The sequence below is a fragment of the Pseudonaja textilis genome, chromosome 2 (assembly GCF_049901715.1).
Source record: "Pseudonaja textilis isolate UNSWEBS1 chromosome 2, rPseTex1.2, whole genome shotgun sequence".
In the NCBI taxonomy this organism is placed as follows: domain Eukaryota; kingdom Metazoa; phylum Chordata; class Lepidosauria; order Squamata; family Elapidae; genus Pseudonaja; species Pseudonaja textilis.
In genome coordinates this window covers 7,518,129-7,536,215 of record NC_141991.1, presented here as the reverse complement: position 1 = coordinate 7,536,215, position 18,087 = coordinate 7,518,129, and the positions used below count along the sequence as shown (strand labels likewise).

Below are 18,087 nucleotides of genomic sequence, written 5' to 3'. Positions count from 1 at the left end.
GCCCCCACCACTGCTGCTGCTTCTGCCCGCGTCGCTGCAGCCCCCGCCGCCGCTTCTGCCCCCGCCCCCGCTGCTGCTTCTGCCCCCGCTGCCGCTGCTGCCCCCGCCACCGCCGCTTCTGCCCCGCCGCCGCCACTTCTGCCCCCGCTGCCACCCCCGCCGCTTCTGCCCTGCCACTGCTGCTGCTTCTGCCCCCACTGCTGCTTCTGCCCCGCCGCCGCCGCTTCTGCCCCGCCGCCGCTGCTGCCCCTGCCGCCACCGCTTCTGCCCCGCCGCCACCCCTGCTGCTTCTGCCCCCACCGCCACCCCTGCCGCTTCTGCCCTGCCACTGCTGCTGCTTCTGCCCCCACTGCTGCTGCTGCCCCCGCCGCCGCCGCTTCTTCTTCCACCGCCACCCCCGCTGCTTCTGCCCCCGCCGCCGCTGCTTCTGCCCCCACCACCGCTGCTGCTTCTGCCCCCGCCGCCTCTGCCCCGCCGCCACTTCTTCCCCGCCACCGCTGCTGCTTCTGCCCCTGCTTGCCGCTTCTTCCCCCGCCGCTTCTGCCCGCCGCCACCCTGCTACTTCTGCCCCGCTGCCCCGCCGCTTCTGCCCTGCCACTGCTGCTGCTTCTGCCCCCACCGCTGCTTCTGCCCCGACCGCTGCTGCTGCCCCCACCGCTTCTTCTCCCGCCACCCCCGCAGCTTCTGCCGCCGCTGCTTCTGCCCCTGCCACCGCTGCTGCTTCTGCCCCTGCTGCTGCTGCCCCCGCGGTGGGGGAAGAAGCGGCGGTGGTGGCGGGGGAAGAAGCGGCGGCGGCAGCGGGGGTGGTGGCGGGGGCAGAAGCAGCGGCAGCAGAAGCAGCAGCGGTGGCGGGGGAAGAAGCGGTGGTGGCGGCAGAAGCGGCGGCGGGGGCAGTGGCGGCGGGGGCAGAAGCAGCAGCAGCGGTGGGGGAAGAAGCGGTGGCGGCAGAAGCGGCGGCGGGGCAGAAGCAGCAGCGGTGGCGGGGAAGAAGCGGCGGGGTGGCGGCGGGGGCAGCAGCGGCGGGGGCAGAAGCGGCGGCGGGGGGGCAGGGGGGGCGGGGGCAGCGGCGGCGGGGGCAGAAGCAGCAGCGGTGATGGGGGAAGAAGCGGCGGCGGGGGAAGGCTTCTGCCCCTGCTGCTGCTGCTTCTGCCTTCCAGTCCTGCCTCATCCAGCCGGGCTATTTGCAGGAGGAGAGGTAGGCATGAGGCAGGTGAGCTTTCTCCCCCCTCCCCCCACCCCCGCAAAATTTGGCCGGAAAATAAACTGTGATAAAAACTGTGATAAAAAACCGTGATAAAAAATAAATAATTTTTAATAAATAATAAATAATAAAAACATCTCACTAACTTTATTTCCAAATAAATTTAATATGTTAACTATGTTTTCTATGTTTTTTTGGGATGATCGGGTATCGTTACTGTTATTTTATTTTATGTGCGGCCCAAACCAAATTTTCATCTTCTAATGTGGCCCAGGGAAGGTGAAAGGTTGGACGCCCCTGGCTTAGAGAGTGCTCACTCATGCAAGATGCAATCTACGCTATGATTGGTTGCTGTAAGTAGAAAGGGGGCGTTTCCCTTTTTTCCCTCCTTTTTTCCCTCTCTGTGTTCTGCATGATGCTTTCGATTTACCTCAGGATGTTCCTCTGTTTTCCTGACTATCTTACGTTCTTCCTTTTCTGGATGGTGACAAAGACTGCTGTCAATTTGCATGTCATTTGTATATCAAGGACTACAAGTCAGTGTCTCCAACTTTATCTGGACAACTGCAGTAGAATTTCCTTGACAGAACATTTTCTCTGGAGAACGTTTTATGCAAAGTGCCTCTGGCTAGAGATACATCTAGTTAATGTTTTATTGGTTTGGATGATTCCACAGGAGCAGCAACCCCAAATTACTTTGTTGTCCATTGACGGGCTTGACCTTTGGATACATTAGCCCAATGCAACACTGGGTTAATTTTACCCACAGCACTGAGCGGATGAATCATACCGAACCAAGGAAAGTGGGGTTTAACATTTATTTCTGTACAGAAGTAAAGCTTGGCCTTTTCCTTTCACTTTGGGATTAATATTAGGACTGCTTTATTAGACCTTAGTAAGGCCACATCTACACTAAGATTGGTTGCTGCAAGTATAAAGGGGGCGTTTCTCTTCCCCCCCCCTCCTTTTTCCCTTCTCTGTGTTCTGCATGATGCTGTCGGCTTTGGAAGCCATATTAGCACCAGACGCTTCCACCCTGCCACATTCTTGAGCCTGGGAAAATGGGAGGGGAGAATTTCTTGGAGCATATGTGGCTAGACATAATAGCATTCTTCTTCTAAGTCAAGGTCATGTCATTTCTGCACCTGGCTGAGGAGTGATTGAGAGGACATCTCAAGTTGGGATAGATGGTGATTGGGGCATGGGATGCCATGAGGGGTACAAGGGGTAGATTTGTAATTTTTTACTTATTGCAGGGAAACCCAGAATTTTCACATTCGGGATTTCCCAGATGAACCATTTTACTACTCTAATAAAAGGAGCTATTTGTTGGAGCTGAAGTTTTCTGGAACGCTGACTGTTGTTTTAGATTTACCTCATGATGTTCCTGGGTTTCTGACTATCTTATGCAGGAACTGGATAGGGCCAGTCCAGAGAAAAGAAGGACCAGGGGAGACACGATAACAGTGTTTCAATATTTGAGGGGTTTGCACAAACGAGGGGGCTCAAGTTATTTTCCAAAGCATCAAAAGGCAGGAGAAGAAACAATGGATGGAAACTAATCGTGGAGAAAGGCAACCTGGAATTCAGAAGTTTTGGGCTGGAGGTTTTTAAGGAGAGACTGGACAGCCACTTGTCTGAAAGAGTATAGGGTCTCCTGCTTGAAACGGGGGATAGACTAGAAGATCTCCAAGATCCCTTCCAATTGTGATATTCTGTTATTGAGAGATTGGCACATGAGGGGAGGGGAGGGGAGAATCCTCCTACCTGGGTTGGAAGCTCAGCCGCTGTTGATCCTCTACTTCAAAAAATTGAGGTTCCAGGAGATGAAGACAAGGCCACGAAAGGGTCTAGGAGTGGGGAAAAAACAGCAAAGGAATCATTGGCTATCAAACATCCTAAGGATATTCTTGAGCATCCAGTGCAAAAGGCTGATTTTAGCCTATTTCTAGATTAACTAGGGAACCCCTTTATGTGAGTCCTTTGCAGCCACAGCAACAACACACAGAAGCTCATCCTGGGTGAGAGGAAAACCGAAAGGTGTGGAAGGACCAGGGATTGGATTCAGAGGCAGATTATCTCAGCCATGAATGTGTGCATTAAAGGACCAACTCTGTTATTCTGTGTTGCTATAATGTTCACCTTCCCTTATGGGACAATCAAGGAAGACGACAAAAACTGTATTTTCACAGCTGGGACTTGAAGTGGGGAACTGCTGGCCTTTTATAATGCCTGGACTTCAACTCCCAGAATACCTGAGCCAACTGGCTGAAGAATTATGGGATTTGAAGTCCACCAGTCATAAAAGGGCCAATAACTTCCTCACTCCTGGATGACAGCAACGGTTCTCAATCTTGGGAGCTGTTAAGATATGTGCACTTCAACACACGTGGGAAATTCTGGAAGCCCACAAATCACAAGGTTGCCCAGGTTGAGAAACAATGGCCCGCAGGAAAGAGCGACGCCTCTTTAAATGCACTAAAAGGCTTTGTAAAAATGCAGTTCAATTGAACGATGGGAACGAGGAAAGGAAGGCGGGCGAAGAGATGGAGATGCTCTCTCCGGAGGGGCTCGTCTTCAGCGGCTCCCCAAAACAGCAGCGCCTGGGAGGGATCGCCCCCCTTTTCTTCCCGCCGGTTTCCAAGCCCTTCAATTCCGAGCCTCCTGGATGTGAAACGGTCAGGAAGGGCCGGCAAAAAAGAAAGGAGAATAAGAATCATCTCCCCCAGGAGGAAGTGGGGACGGCAGCAGTGATCTTAGCAGCGCCCCAAGAAGCTGCATGGAAGGCTCACCTGTCCCGGCATTTCCCAGAAAGAAAGAAAGGAAGGAAGGAAGGAAGGAAGGAAGGAAGGGAGGGAGGGAGGGAGGGAGGGAGGGAGAGAGAAAGAAAGAAAGAAAGAAAGAAAGAAAGAAAGAAAGAAAGAAAGAAAGAAAGAAAGAAAGAAAGAAAGAAAGAAAGAAAGAAAGAAAGAAAGAAAAAGGGAGGGAGGAACTTTCTTCCTGGCCCTCCATAGGAAACACGCGGCTTCTTCCTCGACTGGAATCCGCTCTCCAAGAGATGCTCGTGATGCTCATGATTCACGCTCGTGAATCCCCCTCCCCGGAAGGACCGCAGCCAGGAATTTGCAGAGCCCAATCTGGAAGCGCTTATAGTTCCTCCCCTCTCCGTCCAGCTCCTCCCATTCTCTACACTGCGGGCCGCCCACTCGGGGGTCCTGGGTGGGATGGTGAGCGGGGCCAGGAGTCCATTGCTTCTTTAGCCCACAGAAAGGGGAGAGAGAGAGAGGGAGTGGACGGAGCCCAGGGAAAGGAGGAGGGGAAGGAAAGGGATACGGAGCAGCAAAGTTAGGAGGGAACCCCCTTTTGAAGGAAACTGGAGTAAGCAGGAAAAGGAGGCTGCCTTCTCCACTGAGTCTTAACAGGGCAGTTGTCAACTAACATGTCTCATTCATGATTTGTGCCACAACGAATGGCTGCCTCACAAGTAATCCTCAACTTAATGACCATCATTTAGCGGCCCTTGGAAGCTGCAACGGCACCCCCCAAAAGTGACATGTCTGTCACTCGCGATAAAGACCATTGCCGAATCCCCCTCGTCACATGATCCAAATTGAGGCACCTGGGAACTGAATTGCATTTATGACCTTTGCAGAATCCAGGGGTAACGTGATCACCTTTTGCGATCTTCTGACAAGCAACGTTAATGGGGAAACTAGATTCACTTAACAACCATGTTGCTAATTTAACAGTGATTCGCTTAACAACTGTAGCAAGAAAGGTCACGAAATGGAGCAAAATTCACTTTACCAAACATCTCACTTAACAACAAAAGTTGGTGCTTCACTTGGGGTCATAAGTCAATTACCTCTTAAAAATATTTCTCCCATTTAAAATGGCTCCAAGCTTAACAAAGCCTGCTTCTACTTTGCAGAGAGGAGGATCCTGGCGGATTCCCCATTTCCCCCTCAAGAATTGCACTTCCAAAATGGCTGAAAGGAGGAAAGAGATCCTTCTGAACTCAAAGGCACTTTTGGTTTTCCTCACCTTTCCTGCTCCAGGCATTTTGCCAGATGTGCCCAACCTCAAATTGAACACATTGAAGACAAGATTGTAAGCAAAAACTTTATTCGGCAAAAAAAGTAATACAAGAAAATCTCCCTCAAAGCCTTTGTACCCCACCAACACCCACTGGAGGGCTTTACACAGCGACTGCCACAGTTTACAAGTTTCAGAGTCAGAATTTTCTCATCTCCCTTTACAGCAATTCCTGCCTGTTTTACACTCACATCTTAGCCTTCCTGAATACCAGTATATGTAACACAGAGCTCCGCCAAGCGATTTAAATCTATCCTAATGTGTGTACAGAGAAACCTCAATGCATTTGTAAATATCGTTTTGGTAGTAATAGAGCATAGCGTTCCATGATGTTTCCTATTTACAGCCTACTTCTTTTTCAAGGTGTTCAAATCTCTCCTATTTGGGCCTTTTGCCTCCTCCCATAGTCTACCTTGAGTTTGTAAGTTTTTATTTAGAAGATTCTGGAGTCTTGTAATGCTTGTAATCCTTTTTGGGAAGAGCAAGGAAATATGGACTATAATTCTTTCTCCATTTTCAATGTATTGGACATTGAAATACTTTACAGCAAGAAGGCACAAGAAACAAGACCAGAATTCCAAAATTCCATAAGTCTAAGACAGTGTTTGCAAACTTGGCAACTTTTAAGACTCATAGACTTCAACTCCCAGAATCCCCCAGCCAGCATAGTAACATGTGTGCCAGAGGAATTCTGGGAGTTGAAGTCCACAAGTCTTAAAAGATGTTAGTCTAGGCGCTGTCCAATTTTGATGTTACGAAATTCCTTCCCTATGTTTTCCCAGACGGGTTTCAATGATTGGGCAATTGTCATTTAGATTGAAACCAAACTTTTTTCACATTCATGATTCTGCCTTAGTCAGAAATATTCAATTGCTGCTTTACAATTAGTCTCCAACCTACAATCATTTCTTCGGTGACTGTTCAAAGTTACAACGGCACTGAAAAAAATGATTTATGAATTTTTTCACACAACGGTTGCAGCAACCCTGTATCATGTGATCAAAATTCAGACACTTGGCCACTGGCCTGTATTTTTGATAGTTGGAGTATCCCAGGGTCATGGGATCCCCATTTAAGACTTTCAGACAAGCAAAGTCAAATGGGAAACCAGATTCACTTCACAACCACGTTACTAACCAAACAACTGTGGCAATGGCACAAAAATTCACTTAACAACTGTCTTGCTTAGCTATAGAAATTTGGGGCTTAATTGTGGTCATAAGTCAAGCGCCACCTGTATTTTCTGAAGCTGGTTCCCTGAATTGTCCAATTTACCCACCAAAAAGAGCCTGTATTTGAGATGCGAAAGCTAAATCTTAAGCCGCTGCATAATTTAGGGCATTAATAAAAATCAAGCACAATCAATATCATATCTCAGATTAGAAATCAGTTAAACACAACCAAAGTTAAAGGTGGTGCAGATACACAGTGCCATCCCTCCAGTTATTCCTTTTGACACAACTCTCAAGTCTCGTATTAGTTCATTCTCTTCCGTCACTTTCTCACAGTGAAGAGCTCACTGGAGATCCTGCTTCTCTTTGTTCTGGCCTGACTTTCTCCACATGGGTGTAGCAGATCCACTGCTTGATTCCTTCCAACATCAGAGAAATATGGGGAGTCAACACCACCAGGTCTGGACCTTTCACCATTTAGATTGCAATAGCAATAGACTTATATACCTCTTTACAGTGCTTTACAGCCCTCTCTAAGCAGTTTATAGAGTCAACACATTGTCCCCAACAATTTGGGTCCTCACTTTATCCATCTCGGAAGGATGGAAGGTTGAGTCAACCTTGAGCCTGGTGAGATTTGAACTTGCAAGTTGAAGTAGCCTGCAGTACTGCACTCCAACAATGGCAACGTTTCCTCTTGTAACATTTCAGCATCTTCTCTATACCCTAAACCAGCTTTCTGCACCCTGATATTGTAGAATAGAATAGAATAACAGAGTTGGAAGGGACCTTGGTGATCTTCCTGCACTATACAAGAAACCCTACATCACTTCAGACAAATGGTTATCCAACATCTTTTTAAAAACTTCCAGTGTTGGAGCATTCACAACTTCTGGAGGCATGTTGTTCCATTGATAAATTGTTCTAAGTGGCAGGAAATTTCTCCTTAGTTCTAAGCTGCTTCTCTCCTTGATTAGTTTCCACCCATTGCTTCTTGTCTTCCCCTCAGGTGCTTTGGGAGAATAGCTTGACTACCTCTTCTTTGGGGCAGCCCCTGAGATAGTGGAAGACTGCTATAATGTCTCCCCTAGTCCTTCTTTTCATTAGACTAGACATACCCAGTTCCTGCAACCATTCATTTGTTTTAGCCTCCTGTGCCCTAATGCACTTTGTGCTATTCTCTGCACTCTTTCTACAGTCTCAACATCTTTTTTTACATTGTAGCGGTCCCCATCTTGTCTTGAAGGTGCTCTCCCAAAAGTGCTTCTTTTCAAATGTCAACTGGAGTTTGTTTCTTCTTGAAGACATTTCGCTTCTCATTGAAGGAGAAACAGAACTGAAGAAACTTCTTGATTGAGAAGGGAAATCCCCTCAAGGGAAAAAAAAAACTCCAGTTGACTTTTGGTACAAGTACCTTTGGGAGGAACCGCAGACTGGATGACTGACAATCTCCATAGCCATCCGGAAGTGTTAGTTCCCAAATCCCTCCCTCCCTTTGCTGTTCGCGTTGACAAAAGTTGATCATTTGTTGTATGTTATGTACACTTGTGAGCGTATGCATTGGAGACACAGGCCTTGTATGGCCAATCTCATTTGGCCAATGAGAGAATTCCCTTCCCGTCCCCATTTCTACATTCAGTTCCATTTCTGTTCTTACTGTTTGTAATCTTATTCTACTCTACTCCAGCACAAAGATCTAATAAACGAAAGTTAATTCCTAGTTCTACAAGGGAACTCTTCTTTGTAATGGATCAAGACATTTCTGCTGCTTCGGAAGCTCTTCCCATGCTCCATGCATTTTTCCAGAATCGCCTGCAAAACCTCTATAGGCATGAAGCAAATTTTTAGAAGAAACACGAACCAATTCACATCATTTGTTCCGGCTGTGCGTCTTCTTATGGCGATTAAGGTCACTCCCAGTTCTGCATTTCTTTCCACACTCCACACACTGATAGGGCTTCTCCCCTGTGTGGATTCTTTTATGGAGTGTAAGACTTGTGCCGTCTCTGAAAGTCTTTCCACACTCCATGCATTCAAACGGTTTCTCCCCTGTGTGGATCCCATTGTGGTAGGTAAGACTTACGCTATCGTTATAACATTTTCCACACTCCAGGCATTTATAGGGTTTCTCCCCTGAGTGAAGCCTTCTATGCATCCTGAGTGAATTATTTTGCTTAAAGCTTTTTCCGCACTCATAACATGTATACGGTTTCTCCCCAGTGTGGATCCTCTTGTGGGTACAAAGGTAACCACTTCTCCTGAAACTCATGCCACACTCCGTGCACTTGAAGGGTTTCTCCCCTGTGTGGATCCTTGTATGGATCCTCAGTTCTCGAGAATCACTGAAGCGTTTTCCACACTCGGGGCACTGATAGGGTTTCTCCCCAGTGTGGGTCCTGCTATGTATGTCATAGCTATTTTTTGTATTGAAGCTCTTTCCACACATGCGGCATTCAAATGGTTTCACACCACTGTGGAGCTTTGTGTGACGATAGAGATTCCCTAAATCAGTGAAGCGTTTGCCACATTCAGAGCACTTATGAGGCTTTTCCCCTGTGTGGGTCCTTTTATGGACAGTAAGATAACTCGTTTGAGTGAAGCGCTTCCCACACTCGGTGCATTGATACGGTTTCTCTCCACTGTGGATTCTTCTGTGGGAAGTTAGGTGGCTGGATTTACGGAAGCTCTTTCCACACTCCAGGCATTTGTACGGTTTCTCCCCTGTGTGGGTCCGTTTGTGGGCGTGAAGGCCACTAGAACAGACAAAGCGCTTTCCACACTGCAGGCATTGAAAGGGCTTCTCCCCCGTGTGGATTCTGTGATGGGCAGTAAGGGTAGCAGAACAGTGGAAGCTCTTTCCACACTCCATGCATTGAAATGGTTTTTCCCCCATGTGGATCCTCTCGTGTGACTTAAGATGAACTTTTTGACTAAAGTTTTTTCCACATTGCAGACATTTATAAGGTTTCTCCCCTTTATGCATCCTATTATGTAAGGTTAGAGCACCAATTCTGCTAAAGCTTTTTCCGCACTCCAGGCATTCATAGGGTTTCTCGCCTGTGTGGATCCTCTTATGGCAAGTAAGAGTACCTGAGGCACCGAAGCATTTTCCACACTCTGTGCATTTATACGGCTTCTCTCCTGTGTGGATCCTCTTATGTAAATTGAAATTGCCCTTTTGCGCAAAGCTCTTTCCACACACGGCGCAATGATATGGCTTTTCCCCTGTATGGATTCTATTATGGCAACTGAGGTCACTTGCAGAGCGGAAGCTCTTCCCACATTCCAGGCATTTACATGGTTTCTTCCGAGTGGGGCTTTTTTTCTGGGAATTTGGTTCCTTGCGCTGAGTAAACCTCGTTCTACCCTCCCTGCGTTGGTGCAATTCTTCCTGTCTGTGGAGGCTTTTATGGGAAATAAGGGAGGCGCTGCTTCCAAAGGTCTTTCCACAGGGGATGCATTGATGCTGTTGCTTCTCTTTGTGGACCCTCTTGTGTGAATTAAGGTGGTTTTTCTGCCTGAAGGTCCTTCCACAATCCAGACATTTGTGTGGATCCTCTGCTTTGTGAATCTTTTTATGCAATGTAAGACAGCGGCTTGTACCGAAGGTTTCTGCACACTCCGTACATTTGTATGTTTTCCCTCCTTCTTCTATTCTTTCATGCAAAGGAGGAGGAGGGCTCCTTCTGGGGTGTTGCCTGCCTTCATCTTGTTTCTCTCCAGCAGGGCTTTGGCAACAGTCACATAATCCAGATTCATCACAGAGTCTTTTTCCACACCTTGAACACACTTGTTTTTCATGGCAATTATCTGGGTCCAATAAGACATTGATATCTGCACATGGTAAACCAGAGCAATTCTCCAGCTCCTCCGTTAATGGTTTTTCTTCTGAACTTTGCTTTCCATACATCTTTTCTGCCACTTCCTTTTTGTCTTTTGGCAAAGCTGCTGCCTCTTGGCCCGAATCCTCAATCCCCCATCTGTCGCCTGCTGGCAACAATAAAAAAAAGAAAAGTTAACAGAAATTTCGGTGCAAAAGGCATCAGGCACCATTGCTGTATTCAAACAGTGTCAATATTTTCCCAAACTCCCATTTGTTCAAAACGTGATGCTATGCTATGCTTGGTATTAAATTGAATAAAATTTGATCTTTGTGTCTCTTTTTTCCCTCAATGGTACAAATTGAAAACGTGAAAATCTTGGCTAAGATCATTTGAAATTTATGGGGTGAGAACCATCAGCTCTACTGCTTCAGATTTAGCTCAAAGGAAGCAGAAAGGACACTTAAAAGAGGCCGTCATTCATTCATTTGTTCATTAAGATTTTTGTGGAATTTAATGGCTGAGTGTAATGGGGTATTTACATTTTTAAATTGTATAGAGATTATTGTATAGTCTGTTGTGTTTAATTTTTTCTTTCAATGGTGTTGTCCAGTTTTACTTGTGGAAGAGCACCTCATTTCGTTGCACCCGCTTGTGAGTGTAATGACAAATAAATTCTTATGTCTTATGTCTTATTTATTCATTACATTTATTGGCCTCCAGCTTGCCATAGGGAAACCCTTGATGCCTTATTATATTAAAAGTATAAAAATATATATAAACAATACCGTACAAATACAACTACTCAGTTCTAAGTAAAAGACAATAGACTTGATGATGGAGAACCTATTGGTTTAATTTCAATCTGAGAAGGTAGAAATGTTGAGGTCCTTGGACCTGGGAAATGAGCTTCAGCCTCATCTCCATGAAGAGGTTTTTCCTTGAAAAGAAAAGCTGGTTCTCACTCTGGGGTGTTCATTCCTCTTTATCCCAAAGGGGCTTTTTTCTAAAGGCAACCAGACTTTATTTTTTCCTTCAACAAGTTTCTCTTCTCATCCAAGAAGCTTCTTCAGTTCTGACTTTTTCCGAACAGATGACTGCAAAGAGTATAAATCCTTACGATAAACCCGTGGATTTTTATCAGGCTCTTGTCATCGGTATAGACCAAAAAACAACAACATGAAAGCAACTTCTAAAGAGCAACTACGGATTAAAGGCTTTGAGACTAAATGACACCCGGAAAAACGATTGCAGGAACTGGATATGGCTAGTCTAGAGAAAAGGACCTCGGGCCTTTTATGACAGCTGGACTTCAACTCCCAGAATACCTGAGCCAGCTGGCTGAGAAATTCTGGCGCTTGAAGTCCAACAGTCGTAAAAGGGCTGTAACTTCCTCACCCCTGGCTTACAGCAAGGTTTCTCAATCTTGGCAGCTGTAAAGATATGTGGACTTCAACACACGTGGGAAATTCTGGGATTGGAAGCCCACACAAATCACAAGGTTGCCCAGGCTGAGAAACAATGGCCTACTGGAAAAGGGCAACACCTTTTTAAAGGCACACAAAATGCTGTTAAATTGAGCAATGATCGCAAATTCCAGGAGGAAAGGAAGGCGGGCGAAGAGATGGAAGGGCGTCCGGAGGAGCCTTGAGCCGATGCTCTCTCCGGAGGGGGCTCTTCTTGAGCGGCTCCCCGAAACAGCAGCGCCTGGGAGGGATCGCCCCCCTTTTCTCCCCGCCGGTTTCGCAGCCCTTCAACTCCGAGCCTCCTGGATGTGAAACGGCCTCAGAGCAAAGGAAGCGACGGGAAACGGTCAGGAAGGGCCGGCAGAAAAGAAAGGAGAATAAGAATCATCTCCCCCAGGAGGAAGTGGGGGCGGCGGCAGCAGCGATCTTAGCAGCGCCCCAAGACACTGCCTGGAAGGCTCACCTGTCCCGGCATTTCCCAGGAAGGAAGGGAAGGAAGGATGGAGGGAGGGAGGGAGGAAGAAATGAATAATAGATGGAATCTGAACAAGGAGAGATTCAACCTGCAGATAAGGAGAAATTTTCTGACAGTGAGAACTATCAACCAGTGGAACAGAAGTTGCCCTCGGAAGTTATGGGAGCTTCATCACTTCAGACTTTCAAGAGGAGATTGGACTCTCATCTGTCAGAAATGGTGTAGGGTCTCCTGCTTGGGTGGGTGGGGGGGAGAGGGGGTTGGACTAGATAACCTCCAAGGTCCCTTCCAACTCTGATTCTCTGTTTAATCTGTTTCAAGGAAGGAAGGAGCTTCTCACCTGGCGCTCGAAAGGAAAGAGGCGGCTCTCTTCCTCCACCGGACTCCGCTCCCCGAGAGATGCGCGCAGGAAAAGATCCGCGCTCGCCCCACGTGGATCCCCCTCCCCGGAACAGCCCCCAGCCAAGTATTTTCCCTTCAGGATTGCCAGGTGGGGAAAAAGGAAGGAAGGAAGGAGCTTCTTTCCTGGCGCCCGCAGGGAAAGGCGGCTCTGTTCCTCCTTCCAAGAGATGCAAAGAAACCCCCCCGCTTTCTTCGCAGCCCCGCCGGTCACGCTTCCTTCCTTCCCGGCCAACGCACGTGGATCCCCCTCCCCGGAACGTCCCCAGCCAGGAGTTTGCAGATCCCAAGCCGGAAGCGCTTATAGCTCCTCCCATTCTCTACAGGGCGGGGAGCGGTGCCCATTCAGGGGGTCCCCCTGCCTGTCTGTTTCCCCCTCCCCGGTCCTGGGTGGGTTGGATGGGCAGCTGGGCAGCGAATCCATTGCTTCTTTTGACCCAGGCAGTGAGAGAAACAGGCGGGAGAGGGAGGGGAGGAAGTCCAGGGAAGGGGAGGGAAGAGGATGCGGAGCACCAAAGTTAGAATTGCTAGTTGGGAGGGACCTTTGAGGTCTTCTAGTCCAACCCCGAGGCAGTCAGAGAAACGGGAGGGAGAGGGAAGGGACGGAGCCCAGGGACACGGGACGAGGGGAGGAGATGAGAACCAGTAGTTTTAGAAGGGAATCCCCCTTTTGGAAGGAAACTGAAGCAGGTAGGAAAAGGAGGCTGCCTTCTCCACTGAGTCTAGCAGGGCAGTCCTCAACTAACAACACGTCTCCTCAAATGAAGAACGTTCACAATTTGTGCCATATAGTAACGAATAATGGCTGCCTCACAAGTAGTCCTCGACTTAACCATTCGTTTAGTGGACGTTGAAGCTGCAACGGCCCTCCAAAATTTGACTGATGTCCATCGCTCACGTTAAAGACAGTTGCACAATCCCCCTGGTCACGTGATCCAATTTGAGACACCTGAGAACTGAGTTGCATTTATGATTTATGATTTTTTTCACACAACCGTTGCAGCATCCCTGTGTCATGTGAACAAAATTGAGATACTTGGCCACTGGCTTGTATTTTTGATAGTTGGAGTATCCCAGGGTCAGGGGATCCCCATTTAAGACCTTCAGACAAGCAAAGTCAAATGGGAAACCAGATTCACTTCACAACCATGTTACTAACCAAACAACTTGGAAAATGGCACAAAATGGCAAAACTTGGAAAATGGCACAAAACTCACTTAACAACTGTCTTGCTTGGCCATGGAAATGTGGAGCTTAATTGTGGTCATAAGTCAAGGGCCACCTGTGTTTTCTGAAGCTGGTTCCCTGAATTGTCCAATTTACCCACCAAAAAGAGCCTGTATCTGAGATGTGAAAGCTAAGCCTTAAGTTACTTTATCCATTGGGGCATTAATAAAAATCAAGCACAATCAATATCGTATCTCAGACTAGAAATCAGCTAAACACAACCAAGGTTAAAGGTGGTGCAGACACACAGCGCCATCCCTCCAGTTATAACTTTTGATACAACTCTCGAGTCTCTCATTAATCCAATAGTTCATTCTTGTCTGCCACTTTCTCCCAGTGAAGAGCTCACTGGAGGTCCTGCTTCTCTTTGTTCTGGCCTGACTTTCTCCACATGGGTGTAGTAGATCCACTGCTTGATTCCTTCCAACATTAGGGAAATGTGAGGAGTCAACACCGCCAGGTCTGGACCTTTCACCACTTAGATTGCAACGTTTCCTCTTGAAATCTTTCAACATCTTCTCTAGACTCTAAGCCAGCTTTCTGCAGCCTTGTGTTGCCTGAAGGTGTTCTCCCAAAACCCTAACCCGTGTTTGCTCCCTGGAGGCTTCCCTGAGGCCCAGGAGGAAAAAAACAACCCCTCACAGCTGTTGGGCTGGATGCATCATGTGTTGGATCGGCCCCTGCCCGGTTTAGCGAAGGGGAAAAAAAACTCCTTATAATTCCCAATATGTCATGTGACACCATGAGTTTCACCCCCTGATATAGAGCCTGCTTGACCTTTGCAGGGATTCTGGCATATTCGCCATTTCCTCCTCAAGAACCGCACTTCCAGTGTGGTTGAGAGAAGGCAAAAGATTGTCCTGAACAAAAAGGCCCTTTTGCTTTTCGTTACTTTAACAGATGACATGAACAGAGTTGGGAGGGACACTGGAGGTCATCTAATCGAACCCACCCACCCCCAAGCGGGAGACCCTACACCATTTCTGACAAAGGGCAGCCCAATCTCTCCTTGAAAGTCTCAAGTGATGGCGCTCCCACAACTTCCGAGGGCAACTTCTGTTCCATTGGGTTGAATGGCACCTTTCCTGCCCCAACGCCGAGTCCGCTACCAGATATGTCAAGGCTTCAAACGGAACACATGGAAGAGAAGGTTGTAAGCAAAAACTTTATTGTGCAGAAAAAGTAAGCCAAGGGTATCTCCCCCACCCCGTACCTCTCTGTCTATGAGAAAGGAAAGGGGAAGGTGTGGAAAGGAAAAAGGCAACGGCTTCCGACTCCCTTTGGATCAGTAATAACATCAAAGCAAAATGTTTTAGTTTTACATACCGTGTTTCTCAAAAAATAAGACCCAGTCTTATACTCTTTTCTACTCCAAAATAAGCACCAGGACTTACCCACTTATCCAAGGACTACAGCAGCTATGCCTCCACTGCCCCAACACCCATCACGGCTGCTACTCGGTATCTTCTGCGTTGTGTATTGTGCTACTGCATGCTTGAACAGCGGAACCAGCACGATGAGCCTTGCGGCATTCTGCTGTGAAGAGCAGCACTGGAGCAACGAGCTACGCAGCATCGTGAGTGCAAGCTGCCGTAACCGGTTGCAAAAGTCAGGAAGCAGCGCAACAGGTGTCAGGGCATGGGAGGTCTGACTGTGGCAGTCCTCAGGTAAGTGGGTAAGGGGTGCGTGAGGCAGGTCCACCCGCTCCCCACCTATCTTGATGTTTATGCCTTACATCATCTTTTCCTGCTGTGTGTGTGTCGTCGTATGGCAATTAAAATTACTCCAGGTTCTGAATTTCTTTCCACACTCCACACACTGATAGGGCTCCTCCCATGTGGATTTTTTTATGGCGTGTAAGATTCCTGCCATCTTTGAAATCCTTTCCACACACAATGCATTTAAATGGCTTCTCTCCTGTGTGGATCCTATTGTGGGAGGTAAGCTGGCCACTCTCCCTATAACATTTCCCACACTCCAGGCATTTATAGGGTTTCTCCCCTGTGTGAAGACTTCTATGGATCCTGAGGGAATTATAACCTCTAAAGCTTTTTCCGCACTCATGACATGTATACGGTTTCTCCCCAGTGTGGATTCTCTTGTGCTTACCAAGGCAACCACTTCTCCTGAAACTCATGCCACACTCCGTACACTTATAGGGTTTCTCCCCTGTGTGGATCCTTGTGTGGATCCTCAGTGCTCCAGAATCACTGAAGCATTTTCCACACTCGGGGCACTGATAGGGTTTCTCCCCAGTGTGGGTCCTGCTATGCACAATATACTTCTTTTTTTCACCGAAGCTCTTTCCACATGTGCGGCATTCATATGGTTTCTCCCCAGTGTGGAGCCTTTTGTGGCAAGTGAGGGAACCTGAACTGGTGAAGCGTTTGTCACACTCGATGCACTTATAGGGCTTTTCACCCGTGTGAGTCCTTTTATGGAGAGTAAGATTACTTGTTTGATTGAAGCGCTTCCCACACTCGGTGCATTGATACGGTTTCTCTCCACTGTGGATTCTTCTGTGGGAAGTTAGGTGTCCGGATTTACGGAAGCTCTTTCCACACTCCAGGCATTTGTATGGTTTCTCCCCTGTGTGGGTCCAGTTGTGGGCATGAAGGCCACTAGAACAGACAAAGCGCTTTCCACACTCCAGGCACTTAAAGGGTTTCTCCCCTGTGTGGATTCTGTGATGGGCAGTAAGGTGTGCAGAGCATTGGAAGCTCTTTCCACACTCCATGCATTGAAATGGTTTTTCTCCCGTGTGTATCATCTCGTGTGACTTAAGTTGACCTTTTTGACTGAAGCTCTTTCCACAGTTCAGGCATTTAAAAGGTTTCTCCCCTTTATGTATCCTATTATGTAAAATTAGTGTATCACGTCTGTTGAAGCTTTTTCCACACTCCAGGCATTCATAGGGTTTCTCCCCTGTGTGGATCCTTTTATGGGAAGTAAGATTACATCGGGCACTGAAGCATTTTCCACACTCTGTGCATTTATACGGCTTCTCTCCAGTGTGTATCCTGTTATGTAAATTTAATTTGTCTTTATGTGCAAAACTCTTTCCACACACCATGCAATGATAGGGCTTTTCCCCTGTGTGGACCCTATGATGTATGGTTAAAGTGCCGCTTCTGTTGAAACTTTTTCCACACTCCAGGCATTTATAGGGTTTCTCCCCTGTGTGGATCCTCTTATGGGAAGTAAGAGTACCTGGGGCACTGAAGCATTTTCCACACTCTGTGCATTTATACGGCTTCTCTCCAGTGTGGATCCTCTTATGCAAATTGAAATTACTTTTTTGTGCGAAGCTCTTTCCACACACCGTGCAATGATAGGGCTTTTCCCCTGTATGGATCCTATTATGGTAAGTGAGGTCACTTGCAGAGCAGAAGCTCTTCCCACATTCCAGGCATTTACATGGTTTCTTCCCAGTGGGGCTTTTTTTCCGGGAATTCGGTTCCTTGCTCTGAGTAATCCTCGTTCTACCCTTCCGGAGTTCGTGCAACTTCTCCTCTATGTGGAGACTTTGATGGGAAGTAAGGGAGGCGCTGCTTCCGACGGTCTTTCCAGTGGGGATGCCTTGATGCTGCTTCTTGTCTTTGTGGACCCTCTTGTGTGAATTAAGATGGTTTTTCTGTCTGAAGGTCCTTCCACAATCCAGACATATGTGTGGATCCTCGGCTTTGTGAATCTTTTTATGCAAGGAAAGGAAGCAGCTTGTACCGAAGCTTTCTGCACACTCTGTATATTTGTATGGGTTCCCTCCTTCATTTATTCTTTCACGTAAAGGAGGAGGAAGGCTCCTTCTGGGGTGTTGCCCGCTTTCATCTTGTTTCTCTCCAGCTGGGCTTTCGCAACAGTCACATGATCCAGATTCATCACAGAGTCTTTTCCCACACCTTGAACACACTTCTTTTTCATGGATATCACCTGTGTCCAATAAGACATTGATATCTGGACAAGGTAGATCAGAGCAATTCTCCAGCTCCCCCGTTAGCTGGTTTTGCTTCAAACTTGGCTTTCCATACATCTTTTCTGCCACTTCCTTTTTGTCTTTTGGCAAAGCTGCTGCTTCTTGGCCAGAATCCTCCATCCCCCATCTGTCGCCTGCTGGCAACAATAAAAAAAAGAAAAGTTAACACAACATTTAGTTCAAAAGCTATTAAGTACCATTGCTGTATTTGAACAGTATCAATATTCTTCCAAACTCCCATTTGTTTCAAACATGATG

The 18,087-nt window shown here is 47.4% G+C and overlaps 3 protein-coding genes across 5 annotated transcripts in view; all 3 read right to left on the bottom strand.

The window, feature by feature from the left end:
* Nucleotides 1–18,087, bottom strand: part of LOC113454278 (uncharacterized) — an 80,346-nt gene that overhangs the window by 54,333 nt on the left and 7,926 nt on the right. The gene's annotated exons all lie outside the window — the stretch shown is intronic.
* Nucleotides 1–18,087, bottom strand: part of LOC148126645 (uncharacterized) — a 44,982-nt gene that overhangs the window by 19,537 nt on the left and 7,358 nt on the right.
* Nucleotides 7,833–17,957, bottom strand: LOC113454952 (uncharacterized). Its single transcript, XM_087928476.1, has 2 exons — nt 15,685–17,957; nt 7,833–9,772 (listed from the first exon to the last, which is right to left on the bottom strand). Exons 1-2 carry the CDS (start codon nt 17,947–17,949, stop codon nt 8,339–8,341), a joined length of 3,699 nt encoding a protein of 1,232 aa, XP_087784602.1. The 5' UTR covers nt 17,950–17,957; the 3' UTR covers nt 7,833–8,338.

What these genes read in the sequence shown, in the direction of transcription:
- LOC113454952 (XM_087928476.1), bottom strand. Translation starts at nt 17,949, where the DNA reads ATGGAGGATTCTGGCCAAGAAGCAGCAGCTTTGCCAAAAGACAAAAAG. An exon ending in AAAAAATCCACATGGGAGGA is followed by an intron (nt 9,773 to 15,684) that starts GCCCTATCAGTG and finishes CCCACTCGGAAG; the next exon opens with AAACCATGTAAATGCCTGGA.